General features: G+C 52.4%; 7 protein-coding genes across 7 annotated transcripts; 3 read left to right on the top strand and 4 right to left on the bottom strand.

The window, feature by feature from the left end:
* On the bottom strand, positions 1 to 3,174 carry AUEXF2481DRAFT_283825 (uncharacterized protein). Its single transcript, XM_013487590.1, has one exon. It carries the CDS (start codon positions 3,045 to 3,047, stop codon positions 96 to 98), a length of 2,952 nt encoding a protein of 983 aa, XP_013343044.1. The 5' UTR covers positions 3,048 to 3,174; the 3' UTR covers positions 1 to 95.
* Positions 3,175 to 3,230: 56 nt separating this feature from the next.
* Positions 3,231 to 5,259, bottom strand: AUEXF2481DRAFT_30521 (uncharacterized protein; the record flags this gene model as incomplete). Its single annotated transcript, XM_013487402.1, has 4 exons — positions 3,231 to 4,432; positions 4,477 to 4,787; positions 4,838 to 5,048; positions 5,100 to 5,259. The coding sequence occupies 4 exons, from the start codon at positions 5,257 to 5,259 to the stop codon at positions 3,231 to 3,233; spliced, it is 1,884 nt and encodes a 627-aa protein (XP_013342856.1).
* Positions 5,260 to 7,408: 2,149 nt separating this feature from the next.
* Positions 7,409 to 9,295, top strand: AUEXF2481DRAFT_66461 (uncharacterized protein; the record flags this gene model as incomplete). Its single annotated transcript, XM_013487491.1, has 4 exons — positions 7,409 to 7,739; positions 7,794 to 8,063; positions 8,114 to 8,190; positions 8,240 to 9,295. The coding sequence occupies 4 exons, from the start codon at positions 7,409 to 7,411 to the stop codon at positions 9,293 to 9,295; spliced, it is 1,734 nt and encodes a 577-aa protein (XP_013342945.1).
* A 175-nt stretch (positions 9,296 to 9,470) lies between these two features.
* Positions 9,471 to 10,218, bottom strand: AUEXF2481DRAFT_283817 (uncharacterized protein). The gene is made up of 3 exons (XM_013487589.1): positions 10,048 to 10,218; positions 9,859 to 9,990; positions 9,471 to 9,801 (listed from the first exon to the last, which is right to left on the bottom strand). Exons 1-3 carry the CDS (start codon positions 10,115 to 10,117, stop codon positions 9,647 to 9,649), a joined length of 357 nt encoding a protein of 118 aa, XP_013343043.1. The 5' UTR covers positions 10,118 to 10,218; the 3' UTR covers positions 9,471 to 9,646.
* Positions 10,219 to 10,319: 101 nt separating this feature from the next.
* AUEXF2481DRAFT_6029 (uncharacterized protein) lies at positions 10,320 to 11,039 on the top strand (the record flags this gene model as incomplete). The annotated part of the gene is made up of 1 exon (XM_013487352.1): positions 10,320 to 11,039. The coding sequence occupies one exon, from the start codon at positions 10,320 to 10,322 to the stop codon at positions 11,037 to 11,039; it is 720 nt and encodes a 239-aa protein (XP_013342806.1).
* A 31-nt stretch (positions 11,040 to 11,070) lies between these two features.
* Positions 11,071 to 12,193, bottom strand: AUEXF2481DRAFT_283902 (uncharacterized protein). Its single transcript, XM_013487588.1, has 2 exons — positions 12,025 to 12,193; positions 11,071 to 11,972 (listed from the first exon to the last, which is right to left on the bottom strand). Exons 1-2 carry the CDS (start codon positions 12,067 to 12,069, stop codon positions 11,103 to 11,105), a joined length of 915 nt encoding a protein of 304 aa, XP_013343042.1. The 5' UTR covers positions 12,070 to 12,193; the 3' UTR covers positions 11,071 to 11,102.
* Positions 12,194 to 12,274: 81 nt separating this feature from the next.
* Positions 12,275 to 14,063, top strand: AUEXF2481DRAFT_41147 (uncharacterized protein). Its single transcript, XM_013487464.1, has one exon. The coding sequence runs from the start codon at positions 12,319 to 12,321 to the stop codon at positions 13,825 to 13,827; it is 1,509 nt and encodes a 502-aa protein (XP_013342918.1). The 5' UTR covers positions 12,275 to 12,318; the 3' UTR covers positions 13,828 to 14,063.
* The last annotated feature ends 53 nt before the right edge of the window (positions 14,064 to 14,116 follow it).

The raw sequence follows: 14,116 nt of genomic DNA, 5'->3' as shown, positions 1-14,116 counted from the left end.
AGAGAGAGAGAGAGAGAGAGAGAGAGAGAGAGAGAGAGAGGCCTTAGAGATTGTACGTCGGCTTCAGCTAAACGAAAGAGACGGAAAGACCACCATTATCGGCGATCTTCGGCGCTTCTGTCCACCGGAGTGGCACCTAACATCCATCCAATACCAGACGCCAGGCCACCGGTCACGGTGCTAGTAATCATATCTCGTCTGCGCACTCTCCCATCATCCATGCCTTCATGCAAACCCTCACCGGTTGCTGCCCGTTGCGCCTGCATTGTAGGTTGTTGCCGTAACTGCTGCTGTTGCTGGACCTGCGGTGCGGAAGCGGCACCGCCTACACCCACGCCGCCACCACGCAAGGGAAATGCATTCCTACTAAACGCCTTTGCCGCACCGCGAGCAACATCGAACAGTCCCATCGGTGCTTCTTCATCAGCGCCACGTCTAGCCTCTGCATTGGAGCGGCCGACTTCACGGCGAGGTTGTCCGAAAACCATGCCCTCGGTCGATGCATCCGAGAAGCCTCCAGGCACACTGATGCGTTTGTCCGCGCGATCGTCAAACTCTTCTTCTGCTTGTGTTTCGGCGGCGAGGAGTGCGTTCGTTTCTTCCTCGCAGCGGCGCCAGATGTTAAGGACTTCGGAGAGGGAAGAGGGTGGTGCGAGGAGGAGGGCTAGACTGAGGAGCTCGGTACGTTGGTCTAGGCGGCGGAGGGTGGGTTGGGCGTTTGTTTGTGATCTGTAGCGGCCGGCGAGGAAGGCCGCTCGCCAAGATACATCGTCTTCTTGCATTTCTGGGTGTTCTTCTGCTTCTGATACTGATGATGGGATCGTGTCTTGCGGAGCTAGTCTATTGACAACGTACGAGTATGCAGTCTCAAAGTCGCCGACGGTGAGTGCTGCCTCGACGCACATGTAGATGACCCTCTTCTCGGCTACCGACAGTTTCGTCTTCTTGTCAACATCTGATTCTAGGCTGCGATCAATAAGGTCGCCATCAGCGTTGCGAAGTGGCAAGCCAGCTGCGATTAGGTTACGACCAATTTCTATGAGGTCATCAAGTTTCGTATAGCTGTTTGCGTTTTGCTCGAGCAGTTTTGGAAGGAGCGATAGAGGGTCCAAGCTAGCGCGGATATTTACAGGCTGGAATGGGACACCATGTTGCAGCTTAAGCGAGTAGAAGGACATTGAGTGGGTTGCTGCAATCAATGCCAGAGCCTTCTTGAACTCGTCGCTCTGAGGAAACTGACCCTGGCAATGAACAATCAAGTCTTGGGATTTCTTCATGTTGCCTCTTGTGCGGTTGCCGTTGCTGGCGTTGTCGTAGAGTTGCATTGCTTGCTCGAGGATGATTTTCTCGATATCCCCCGCGCTGACTTGACGTGCATCAGCCTGTGCAAAGTACAGGCGATCAACCAATGGGTAAGATCCGCTTGAAACCAAGACCTTAAGAAATTCACGTTCGATGGTTGCCTTTTCGAGTCGACCGAATATGCCGGCACCGTTGAGACTAGGATTTTCAATCTCGGTATTCCAGTTCCATAGCCAGATCAGTCTGTCGTAATCATCTTGCCACTGTTGTTCATCACGCTTCCCTTGTGCAGCCAAGCTGTGAATGACTTTGGTCAAAAGGCTCAGTTGTTCGTCTGAACCAGAGGCAAAGCGTAGCTTAGCGACGGTGAGTATCGAGATATTGTGACCGAGTCCAGCCAGCTGGTAAGCCGAGTAAACCAGCAGCTGCAAAAGCATGTATGAATCGAGTGTGGGAGTAGCTAGAGGATGATCGGGGTCAAGGAGAACATTTGGCTCGAGGTTTACGGTCGAACCGTTAGCGTAAAGAAGTTCGATGTGCTTGTCAATGATAGGTAGCTGTTTGACACTGGTGGCAAGTTGTGGAGGAGCCCCGAAGTCAAGTAGATGGGCCAAGCGCACAAGAACAGCATGAGCATCAGCAATGGTTTCTGGGGAGTCGGCTTCTGCAGCATAACAGGAAGCAAAGGTAGCCTGTGCGTATTGTCGTTCGAGCTTGGCTTGAGTGTCGTCGTCAAGATAGGCTTGAGCATCTTGGAAGCCTCCAAGATCAACATCTCCAGGGCCATCCCATTGCTCAACGAGGTTGGCAACAAGTGAGAAGTCGTGGATTGCCGTGTGAAGCATCCACTCAAAGAGGTACTCCCAATCATGGCCTGTCTTGTCCTCGTTGGTTGAAGCATCCGGTCTGGTGGAAGCAGTGTGCGGAGAGCGGGCCGTGTTGTGTTGTTCGCGCCTAGACTCTTCCTTGTGATAAAGACGCCGCCTCTTTCTTTCTGTGTGACCATACATCCACGGGCCCACCATGGCCCTTGTGTCTCTGGCGACCACCGGTTTGGAGTCAGTCGGAGAGGTCATGTCATGGTCGAAGTTGGTCACGTTGGACAACAACAAATCGATACCTTGGTGGCCATCAAGCTTCTCAAAGGTCGAGAGGGCCGGCGGGTCTTGTGTTTCGGGATAGTAGTCATAGCGGAGACGTAGCAATGGCAGCACGACGGCGACGTACCAGGTACGAAGGTAGGGGTTTGTGTCAAGGAAGGGCTCGGCCAAGCGTGGGACCAGAGTCAAGAGACCAGTCTCGTTGTCGATGCGGTTTGCGCGGTGGACGATGAAGCGGGTCAGCAGGTCGTTCGGAGCATGAGGAGGGAATGCCGGCGGGCTGAGGTCTTGAATGAACAACTTGTTGACGCGCCTTCTGGCTTGGTCGGGTGATAGGGACGACACGGGCGATGTGTCCACATCCAAGAGCTCCCGCTGTTCTGGGTCAATACGCGTAGCGACTTCACGCACATACGTCGTGTATAGCGACGGGTCGACCGTCTCGGGCAGGTAGGTCAGCACGATGCGCAGGACCAGCTCCGGCGACAGCACGTCGGGACGTGACGGCGTGAAAGCGTGTAGCAACCTGATGTTGGCTTCGCTGGCATAGTGCACCGTCAGCAGGATACAATGTGCAGACGACAGCGCCTTGGTCGATGGGTTCGCCATGTTCAGGAAATTGCCATCTAACATGCGAATGCGCATGCGGACAAGCTGTCCGCATGCGCTGTAGGTTGCGTCACTCTCGGCCCAGACTCCCCCGGCCTGCAATTCATCACGAGCTGCCCAACCAAGCTTTCAGCACAAACTTCCAATCCCATTTCATTTCTTCGCTACTGCTTTCTACCTACTGTAGCTATTCCTGATTTGACTCTCTCCCGATACCACTTAGGCGCCGGGTGGGGGAGGTGGGGGAGGGTTTTCCGAAGGCGGCGGAGGAGGAGGAGGCGCATCACCAGATGGAGGAGGTGGAGGACTTCCTGCTGCGCCGTAGCCTTGTTGCTGCCATGGTGCCATACCTGGTGCCGCTGCCTGGGCATAGCCCTGCTCGTAGCCCGGTGCTGCGCCGTATCCGTAACCAGCATAAGCGGCTGCATATCCGCCGCCATATCCACCTGCCTGAGGTGCTGCTGCATGACTGGACTGTTGCTGTTGCTGTTGCTGTTGCTGCCATGGTGCAGCGCCTGAGCCTTGTCCACCGCCGTATCCTCCTCCGTAGTTGTCGCTTGCGCGGCCGCCGCCGGAACCACCAGCGGCCCATGGTGCAGGTCCGCCTGAGCTGCCACCCTCGCGCTCGCGACCACCACCACCACCACCGCCGCCGCCACCTCCTCCTTGCTGCCAGGGTGCAGGTCCTCCGGTGGGTCCACGCTGCCAGGGCTTGGCTGCTCCACGGTCGTCGCCGTATCCACCAGCTTCAATGCGAGCAGGGGCTGCAGTTCCGGTGATGGCGCCGCCGGCACCCAACTCTTGCATGAGGTTGTTGAACTCGGTGTCTGCAGGCTCGAGCTGACCAGCATGGCCAGATGCTCCTGGAGCGGGACGGTCGCTGTTGCGCCAATCTTGGCCGCGCTGTCTGTCGGGACAGTCTCTTGCCATGTGACCTGCGTTACCACAGACGCGACAGATGATGTTGGCGGTGAAGTTGCGCTGTTCGGGGCAGTCGTACTTGCGGTGTCCAATCTGGCCACAGTTCTGGCAGGCCTGGTTCTCGTCGTCACGGAGCGTACCGTTGAGCGCGGCGAGTTCACGTAGTTGGTTGCGCTTCAGCTCGTTCTGGCCTTCGGGAATTGACGCGGCCTGTGATCCAAACGTTAGTTCAAATTCCGCAACGTAGCGCGACCGTCTCAGGTCGTGGGTAAATACCGTCTCGATAACGTTGTGAATCAACTGCTTGGCCTTGTTGACCTTGTCTTCGGTGTCGGCCATGATCAGACAGTGCAAGTCTTCCTCCTGGTTGCTGGTGTGGGCGGCGTCGGATCGGCCCTTTCCTTCCTTGACGGAACCCTTTCCTCTGATAGCAATCTTTGCGCCGGATTCTGTTTCCATCTTCTTCAGGGTGTTGCCACGAGGACCAATAAGTAGACCAACTGTTAGTAGGAAAAAACCCTAGATGTTAGTTTCTGTTAAGCACATGAGAGCAGTGAGTGGTTAGGGGCAGAATAGCAGACAGCTGTAGCCTGCATAATCATAGGGAACAAGAGGGGGAAGAGGTTAGCAATCATACTGAAGTTAATTTCTGGATAGTCGTTGACAGGCACGTAGACCTTCTCCTGGGTCTTTGTGGGACGTCTGTAATCAGAAGGAGGGTGGTAGCCTGGGATGGTCTTCATGGCCTTCTCGACCAGCTTGTGGCGCTCTTCTTCGAGACGCTTCTTGTAGCGGTACTCGCGAGTGTTGACACGGCGACCGAAGTTGTCGTACTGCGGAGGCGGAGAGGGTGATCTGTACATGTCAATTACGAGATCAAGCAAGAGGAGATGGGCCAGACTCACCTGTCACCGTCGGCTGGGACGACATCGTTGATCCTCAGCTTCTGGCTGATCTCCTCAATACGCAAATGCAGAGTGTAGGCATCGAGCTGTTCGCTTGTCATGTTGCCGAGAACAGCAGTGGGCAAGTTCATCAAGCCAGCGGCCTTGTTGTCGGTCGCGTCACCCCATCGGTTGCGCTTCTTTCTCTTCTTGGTGCCATCGGGATTGAGCTCTGTGTATTGGAATTAGTACGTGGGAAGATAGCAGTGCGCGACAAGCATACCTCTGACAGGGCTGCGACCGCGCTTCAGGCTTTCGCCTTCTACGGGGCCGCTGCTGTAGCTCTCTTCGACGGGAGGAGAGCCATCTTCGGCACCAAACCTGCGACGGTTACCCAGAGGGATGTTATTGCTACCGGTGATGCCTTGACCACGCCACGACATGCTGGGTAATTGCGATTTGGGAAAAGTGGTTGTCGGTCAGTTGGTGTCGCTGAGGGCGTCTGGAGAAGTTCGAGCGACGCTGATCCCGCGGCCAGATCGTCCGTGCACGCCAACCCCTTCTTCAACACTTCCCTTCTTCACTGCTCCGAGTAAGTCCTCCTTCATTCAACACTGGTGATCTCGGTGCAGAGTAAGTATGGTTGATAAGAGACCGAGATCACTCTGCGCTCTACGTCAGTCGACATCATCGTTCTCTCGTGCTGTTCATCGGACTCTGAAACTAACGCCCTGGCCATGGGCATGACTTCTCACATCCTCAAGTATCACATGCGAAAGCCGACCTGATCTTTATTCCTTTCGAGTACGTGAGCAGACGTGTGCAACATTGACTGGTGTACGAGGCGTCCGCATTTCTGGTGGCCGTATGTTATCATACTACGACTACGGACTTCGCTTCCGGTCATCAAACCTACATCTGGATACGTGTATCCTTCACGAGCTGTGACCCAGTAAACCGGTCACTCTTCCGACAGAGTGAAGTTAGTAATGAGGTACCGATACAGCCCGACGTCAAATTCATGCGGGTTGCTTCCTGTCTCCGATGAGGGTCACCAGAAAGCTTCCTGATCTACTGTCATCGGAGCAGTGTTGTTACTATTGACTTCTTTGACTGGACAGGACACAACTATAATCCCGAGATGTTACTGCGTGACCTCAGAAGGAATCGAGGTACAGCAGACATGGGTAGTATTCAAGCCCTACTGCTGGTATCACTGAGCGCTAAATCGCGATTGCTTGTCAAATCGTCCGCTCAGTGGCATATCGAAACCAGAGTTGAAACTCCTCGCTAAAGGTCGAGCGACGAGTGATGTCGCTGAAATTGAGCTAGGCGGTCATGCTGCAACTGTCTTCTTCCCAAAGGTTGTCGAAAAGGAGGGCACGAAGTTCACAGTGAGCGAGGTGGTGGCTAACAACAGACACACTCCTCATAAAATGAGGAATGCAGGGAGGCGTCGGGAATACAAGAACACCTCTTACCGAGCTCTGCATGAGACATGGAGACGTGCAATTGGACAAGGTCCAGCCAGATCTCCAGCTTACCGAACGATCGTGACTGCTAAGTAACTTCATTGTCCAGCCAACATTCATGCCTCTCAACACAGTGAACAAAGAAACCTTTAGTGGCTTTGGCCATAGACTCCAACTTTTAGCAGAAACTGGAGCCTGCAATACTGTGGCGCCTAACGGGCAGATTGCCCGCTGGTCATATAACTTTGTCTTGATTCAAAAGCAGCTGTTAGCTGTGTGTGCTGTGCTGTCCTGCACAGTGAAAGTAGCAGCTAATCATATCCTCTCCGTGCTGGAAGTCTGGGACGACGAGATCGATTCCTAGTGACGAATCAACGAGAAGTGTGCCTGACAGGGGTATGAAGCAAGATCGACGTAGTACGAGCACAGCTAAGAAGCAGTGTCGCAAGGTATCTAGCTGATTCAGGCAAGAGCGCGCCAGAAGTCAGGCCGGTGGAGCGGGCGCTTCGATCTCAGGAACCCCTAGCCATGCTCCTTAGACTCAACGCTCCACCGCTTGTGTTTCAAGCCCCGGCCCCAGTGCAGCAGGAAACGTGCAGCAGCCGCCACCAAGACCATGCGAGAACGCATTGGGGGACACAGCTGACAAGGGAGACGTGCATAGACGAGAAGCATGCTGGGAGGTGTTTGAAGCACGATAAATCTCTGACAGTCCTTTGTGAAGTAACAAGCCCTTTCCCTTGCGCCCACGAATTCCATGTTTTCTATTTACGACCTGTGATTGTTTCTTTACCTTGCGTGCCACCACACCCCATTCTTTTCCCGACCTCCGCACCCAAGACGGCTGTGCTGCTCGTCCACTCGTTACTTCGCCATTTTTGCGACAACTTCGAGGTCTAGCCATTCCAGCTTTCACCACTCTTGAAGCCACGGTGCCGGTCACCATCACATTCAAGAGCCATCTCATCGGGCGTCTTCTCCGCGGTCGAGATCTTCTCGTTGTTCAATCATCCCAATCGTCTCCTGTTGATCGGTGAGCCTTTGCTAAATCATCGACATGGCATCATACTCGCTCCTCCTCGCCGCATTCGCGACTGTTGTGACTGCCTACACTCCCAGTATGACACCTGAGCAAAAGGCTCTTCTCTACGACTCTTACTATCAGAATCACCGCATCCAATGGTATCTAGGCTACGTTTGGGCATCGACGGTTGCAGCCATCTTCACGTATCGTATTACCGTCACTGCACTGCGTTACGTTCGTACACTCGCGTGCCTGGAAAACGAAAAGCAACACTATTTCGTCAATCCTCATTCTGGCTGGGCTGGTCTTAGGCGCCACATCATCGATGCACCTCTGTTCCGTAGAAGACACAACCGAGAGTTCAAGCTCTCTGCTGCGGCTAGTATGGGCACGCTACCAGGCAGGCTCCAAACCATGTATCTGATCGGTTCGTCATGTCTCCAAGCATGTATTCACGTGGTTTTGCTAACCTCCGTTATAGGCTATGTGGCAATGAACATTGCGTTCTGCGTTGTCAGCATACACTGGAGTGGCGGCAACATCGCTACCGAAATCAGAAACCGCACAGGTGTCCTATCAGTAATGAACATGCTTCCGCTGTTCTTGCTTGCTGGTCGTAACAATCCACTCATCAAGTTGCTCGACATTTCATTTGACACTTATAATCTCATGCACCGCTGGATCGGTCGTATCGTGGTTCTCGAAGCTGTTGCCCACACTGCTGCATGGATGGCGAGCAAGATCATGGCTGGTATGTTCCACAACCGCTCAAGGATGTTCGTCTTACTAATACTTGCGAAGCCCCTTCATCATCGGCTGGTTGGAACATCATTGGGAAGGCAATGGCTAGCAGTCAACTTATTCTGACTGGCACAATTGTAAGTCACACTTGTTTGCAACTTTGTTATCTCACTGATAGATTGGCAGGCGACATGCGCATTCATCACGCTCATGCTCCACTCGCCTTCTGTTGTGCGTCATGCGTTCTACGAGACCTTCCTCGGTGTTCATATCGTGTTGGCTGTCATTTCCATCGTCACTGTGTGGATCCATCTCAAGACACTCCCTCAGCAGATCCTCATCCTTGGGGTAATCGTCATTTGGATCTTCGAACGTACTGCACGCGTCGCCATCCTGATCCGTCACAATGTCGGTCAAGGCGGTACCAAGGCCGAAGTTGAGGCTCTTGCTGGAGAAGCCATCAGAGTCACTCTCCGTATGGCACGTCCTTGGAAGTTCCGCGCTGGTCAGCATCTCTACCTTTATCTGCCTTCTGTTGGTATGTGGACTAGCCATCCATTCACCATCGCTTGGAGCCAGGAGGAGCAAGATCTTACTTCGGAGAAGTTACCAACCGATACCCTCGACGTTTTGGCCAGACGCAAGACGACCATGTCTCTTATCATTCGTCGCCGTACAGGTTTCACCGACTCGCTATGGAAGAAGGCCGAGAGTGCTCCTGATGGCAGATTCTGGGCTAATGCGCTTGTCGAGGGCCCTTATGGAGCTGCTGATTCTTATGAGTCATATGGTCATGTCATGCTGTTCGCCGCGGGAGTTGGTATTACTCACGCGGTACCACATGCTCGTCAGCTCGTCGGCGGTTATGCCAACAACACCTGTGCTACCCGCAAGGTTGTTCTTGTGTGGATCCTCCAGAGTCCCGAGCATCTTGAATGGATTCGTCCCTGGATGACCGAGATCTTGGCGATGGAGAAGAGACGTGACTGTCTTCGTATTCTTCTGTTCGTCACTCGACCTAAGAGCACCAAGGAGATTCACTCTCCCAGTGCCTCAGTGCAGATGTTCCCTGGTAAGCCAGACGTTGGCGCCCTAATTTCTGCAGAGCAATCGAAGCAAGTTGGCGCTATGGCTGTCAGTGTCTGCGGTACAGGAGGTCTTGGTGACGATGTCAGACGTGCCGTCAGAGAACGTTGCGAGAAGACAACGATCGACTTCTACGAAGAGAGCTTCACCTGGTAGAAGGAAACATTTCCGATGGGCTATATGCTGAATCTGAATGCGCATGTGATGATGGGACGACTGCTGGACATTTGATGGACGATCGGGAATCGTCCTTGGTTTTTGTTTCTCTTCTTTTCCTTCTTCTTCATCATCTCCTCGTCGAGAGTTTCTTCTTCCTTTTCGTGTCCTTCTTACACTCCTTACGAACGTCCCTGAGTGGATGTTGCTTTTATACTTCTTCTCGCTAGCCGATCGAATGCCAGACAAATTACTCTGCTTCATCTCAATGATCTTTTTAAAGCATGCCGTTGATTACCAGGTACTACACATGACTTTTAGATGGACATAGCGCGTAGATCTGCCTGTCCTTTACTTCCTGCCTTCACACATGACAAGATGGAAGCCTTCCGTAGTCTTTACTTCAGCCCACTTGGGATTGTTGGTGGTGCTTGCCTCCAATTCGAAAGCAACATTCGCGAACTCTGGAATAAGATCTTTTCTGGTTTTCCAGCCGAGAGATCCACCTGTGACAAAATACTTTAGCACGTTCGTCTTCGACCATATGTGACTGATCAACCGACCTTGACGAGCCTTGTCCTCTGAGAATTCTCTTGCGACTTCATCAAACTTGACGCCAGCATTCAGCTTGGCAACTGCCTCTTCCTTCTTTGCGTGCTTCTCGCAAAGTATGTGGCGGACATTAATGCTCTGAGCTGCATGAGGGATAGGTCAATACACCGGATGAAACAGTGATCGCTTGGAAGACTTGCCTCCTTTCACCTTTCCTGCGCCGGCCTTCTCAGGCTCCTTGGCCTTGCCTTTGTTGTTCTTTGGTGCCATGTTGTTCTAGATGAACAGCTGTGTTGCTGTGCGAAAAATCACTGTGAGCCTTACGGTTGATGGTCTTGAGAGCGGGACACGCCGTTCGCAACAAAGCTCGGGCTGCCGCTGACATTGTGTCCCCATCGGGCTGTGTGCTTCATGTTGCCTTCCCGTATGCAGAAGTAACAACAGTTGTCGTCTTCCTGCTTCCATACCAACGATGGCGGCCAACAACATGCTAGGCGCACATCAGATCTCGGACATCCCAGATGGCATGTTTTATATCCCGAACTTCATCGATCATCAGCAAGAAGCAGACCTTTTGAGCGCATTGCCGTCGAATCGCTGGATCCAATTGCAACATCGTCGCCTACAGACACATCCGTCCTCACTCTCCAAGACCAACATTCTATTAGAGGCTCCACTACCTTCATGGTTGGTAAATCCGATCATTACAAGATTCATGACACTTGGTCTGTTTAGCGACAGTCCTCATCAAGGGCCGAATCATGTCTTGATCAATGAGTACGAGCCTAATCAGGGTATCATGCCGCACGAGGATGGTGCAGCATACTATCCCATCGTGGCTACTGTAAGCCTGTCAAGCACACTATGCCTTGACATATATGAGAAGAAGCGGGACGAGGATCAACCTCGCACTGATGTCAGCCCTAAGTGGCGCGTATTGCAAGAGCCACGCTCTCTTTTGGTCACCTGTGGAACCGCATATACCGATACTCTCCATGGCATCTCAGAGATCGAAGTTGATGAAGACTTGAGACCCGACACTGTGGCGAACTGGACTCTTCTCGGCGACAAAAACATTCTCGTTGACAATGGCGGAAGGAACGTACGCACAACCCGGATCAGTCTCACATATCGAGATGTGATCAAAGTCTCAAAGGCCGGATCGAAAATTCTAGGCAGACCCAGAGGCTGAGCCTCGACAACTCAACCTTGGGACGAGAGGCTGCTTCACAGCATTGAAATCTTATCATTCTCGTCAGATAGGTCTCAAAAACAGCTGGCTACTCAGAGGATCATTCTGTTCTCTCAAAGACTCTTCTACCATGAACAACAAGTGCGACGTCCGCAAAATAACCTCTTCCAGATCGACTGCATAGGAGACTGCGACTTCTGCTTCCGAGGAAACCAATATGGGGTTATCTCTCTTCCATTTCCTTTCCCTGACTCTGAACTTGACACCCACGGTGTGGGCCGCTGTGTTGACCCACAGGATTGACGGATCGTCTGCCCGTGTACCAGATGATGTAGGCAGGGCACTGTCCTTGGTTTGGTCGGCTAGCCAGTCTCTCCAGACTCTAATGGTACCTTCACAGACTTCGACAGCCGTAAGTATTGTGTCTGGACGTGGACCTTGTTTCACAAGCATGAGGGCGGCTATCAATTGCGTAAATAGTTCGTCAGCGTCTAGAGACACTTCTTGAGACACCATATCGCTCTCTGCGTTGTGCACATGGATACTCGGATCGGCAGAACTCGGATGGGTCCTCGAGCCTGGAATGTCTCCCGCAGGGTGTTTCAAAGAGGGCCTTCGTAGCTCTTGATGTTGGGGTCTAAATCTAGAATATACAGCTTGACCCAGATGACCAATCTTTGCGGAGTCGGGGAGACCCTCGATAGATTTTTCGTCCAATCCTGAAGTGCCTAGCGATGTACAGAATAGTTGGCCCGCTGTCAGTCTGGCGCTTGGTGGGTATAGTTCAAGAACCAGAACATGGTCGAGCAAGGTGGCCGCGGCTGTCAAGCGATTTTGAAGTATTCTGACACAGATGGAATGAAATCTACGTGATACCGGAGCAAAGGTCAGGACATTCTTGGTAGTAAATGATTGCAGGATGTCGTAGAGGAGCTGTTCCATCGTTAGCTGTATTTCAATGAAGAACAGTGTAGGTCGATAGCACCTCATTGGGTAGAGCGTCGAAGCCACGCCTCTGAGGAGAATTCATCGTATCTTACAACGAGACGATTGTTGAGAGACATGGCAAAAGTCCTTCACTCGGGAGAGGCAGGTGTGGTTCAGGAAGTGGTTTCAAAGTGGCAGGAGGGGTCCAGTTATGACGCACACCTGGAGAAGCGCGGGGCTGGCGATAAGGGCTTATCGCATTGTTTATCCCGTCCGAGCGACAGAAATGCAATCTGATCATTTAGCATCACACACGTTATTCCCATAACGAAACTATCATCGGCTTCTCACGATGACATTCAACGTGCAACGCTACGTGCACCGTAATGAATCCGAGGCACCCGATTCGCGTTTGATCGAACCACATCCTGATCGGCCAGCGACAGCCCAAAGGACGCGCAACACTCATGAGCTGAACGGCCATATTTCGTACGAGACAAATACCGACAACTTCGATGCGAGCGTGCTATCCCCGGACGAACAACAGCAGATAGGCTCTGACGATTCACAAGGCCAAGATGACTACGACTATGGTCATTATGCCGAGCAGGGTACACAAGACTATCAGGAGAATGGCATTCCTGCAGGTTTTGATGTGACTCCGTCGCAGATCAGTGGCATGATGATGGAGATGAACCAAAACGGAATGCAGAGAGCAGCCAACCGTCCCATGTACATCGATCCAGAGTCTTATCCTCCTACCACAGATGGTGACCCAGAATCTTTGAATAACTTCGAGCCTGATAATGGGTACGAAGTCAGACACATGCAGGCTCAATCTCAAGTCGTACAGCAAGCTCTTGACACTTTCGAAGTGGAAGACCCACAGAGACGTGATGCTACTACCTCCTTGCCCGTCCATCCACTGCAACGCCGCACACACAAAAACCAGTTCATGGCGAGAGTCACCCCCACCGTGACTCAGAGAGACATCCAGGACCAGAAGAAGACGCGCGATGAGACACGTGCTATCGCTGAATCTGTGGTCCAAGTTGCTGCAGAGAGCTTCAAAGCCGCCACCCAACATTCCGCAGCCCAGAGGCCTCCTGTCAGAGCGCCAATTCAACCCAAGAGAGCCTCGGTAGAACCTTACGGTCACGACGATCAGTATTCGAATTCTGATCTGGATCCCGAACTCAATAATTACAGGGAGTTCTCCAACGGAACTAACCGTCGCCAGACCTGTGTCAATGGAGCGGACGTTCAGCAGCAACAACTGAATGGGAAAGGCCACAAGCAGCAACGACTTAACGGAAGAGGTCACAAGCAGCAACAACTCGATGGAACGAGTTACAAGCAGCAGCAGCAGAACTTCAATGAAGCTTCCGAAGAGATCTCCAAGCAAGAGTTAAGCTTCGAAGGCCTCGATTACGACAAGGAAAAGTTGAAGAAGATGGACTTTGATGCACTGCAGAGAGAGCCTTTTGATGGACCAACCCGTGAGGATGCACAAGAGGACCTCTCCGATCTCGCCTCGAAATCACTCAATGAAAGATTGTCGGCTGTCGCTAAGTTCGATGCCCAACGCCAGAAAGAGTTCTTCGCCTCTCTGAGCATCGAGGAATGGGAAGAGGCTGGAGACTGGTTCCAAGAGAGCTTTTCTGGGGTCATGAACAATCTCAAAGCTGCGCGTAGGAAGAGACGTGAGCTGGCTCTTGAATTTGAGAATCGGGTCGCTCAGAGGCAACAAGCGATCGAGAAGAAGCACGGCATTACTGAAGAGGCGTTGGTCGGAATGAAGAGGTCCGGAAGTCAGGTCCTGGTGAGCACACCAAAGAAAAAGCACAAGTCTTCGGGATGATGTGATGTTGATGATGATTGCTGTAATCTCGCGTTGTTTCACGGGGAACGAAAAAGCGGTCTGGTCTTTGCTTTCCGGTTTGTGGCATGTTGTGGCGCTTTATACCCCATCTGTTGGGCGATGACCCTTGTCGTGTTTCTTTACTGTTGCTAGTTGCTGAGTCTCTAGGGTTACCTGCTGATATAGCTTGACCTTACTAAGTATTACGCAGATCTTGAAATATGGTTCCTACCTTGTTCACACGCAAGCGGTGATCGTCTCCATATTTCTCGCCATGTCGCTTTCGCTT

Source organism: Aureobasidium subglaciale (genome assembly GCF_000721755.1).
Source record: "Aureobasidium subglaciale EXF-2481 unplaced genomic scaffold scaffold_13, whole genome shotgun sequence".
Lineage (NCBI taxonomy): Eukaryota > Fungi > Ascomycota > Dothideomycetes > Dothideales > Saccotheciaceae > Aureobasidium > Aureobasidium subglaciale.
The sequence above is the reverse complement of the archived record's forward strand: the minus strand, read 5'-3'. Positions and strand labels throughout refer to the sequence as shown.

Coding starts and splice junctions, on each gene's coding strand:
- AUEXF2481DRAFT_283817 (XM_013487589.1), bottom strand. CDS start 10,117: ATGGCACCAAAGAACAACAAAGGCAAGGCCAAGGAGCCTGAGAAGGCC. Junction 9,991..10,047: donor CGCAGGAAAGGTGAAAGGAG/GCAAGTCTTCCA, acceptor TCCCTCATGCAG/CTCAGAGCATTAATGTCCGC. Junction 9,802..9,858: donor AGAGGACAAGGCTCGTCAAG/GTCGGTTGATCA, acceptor ATTTTGTCACAG/GTGGATCTCTCGGCTGGAAA.
- AUEXF2481DRAFT_41147 (XM_013487464.1), top strand. CDS start 12,319: ATGACATTCAACGTGCAACGCTACGTGCACCGTAATGAATCCGAGGCA.
- AUEXF2481DRAFT_283825 (XM_013487590.1), bottom strand. CDS start 3,047: ATGCGCATTCGCATGTTAGATGGCAATTTCCTGAACATGGCGAACCCA.
- AUEXF2481DRAFT_283902 (XM_013487588.1), bottom strand. CDS start 12,069: ATGAATTCTCCTCAGAGGCGTGGCTTCGACGCTCTACCCAATGAG. Junction 11,973..12,024: donor TCGACGCTCTACCCAATGAG/GTGCTATCGACC, acceptor ACGATGGAACAG/CTCCTCTACGACATCCTGCA.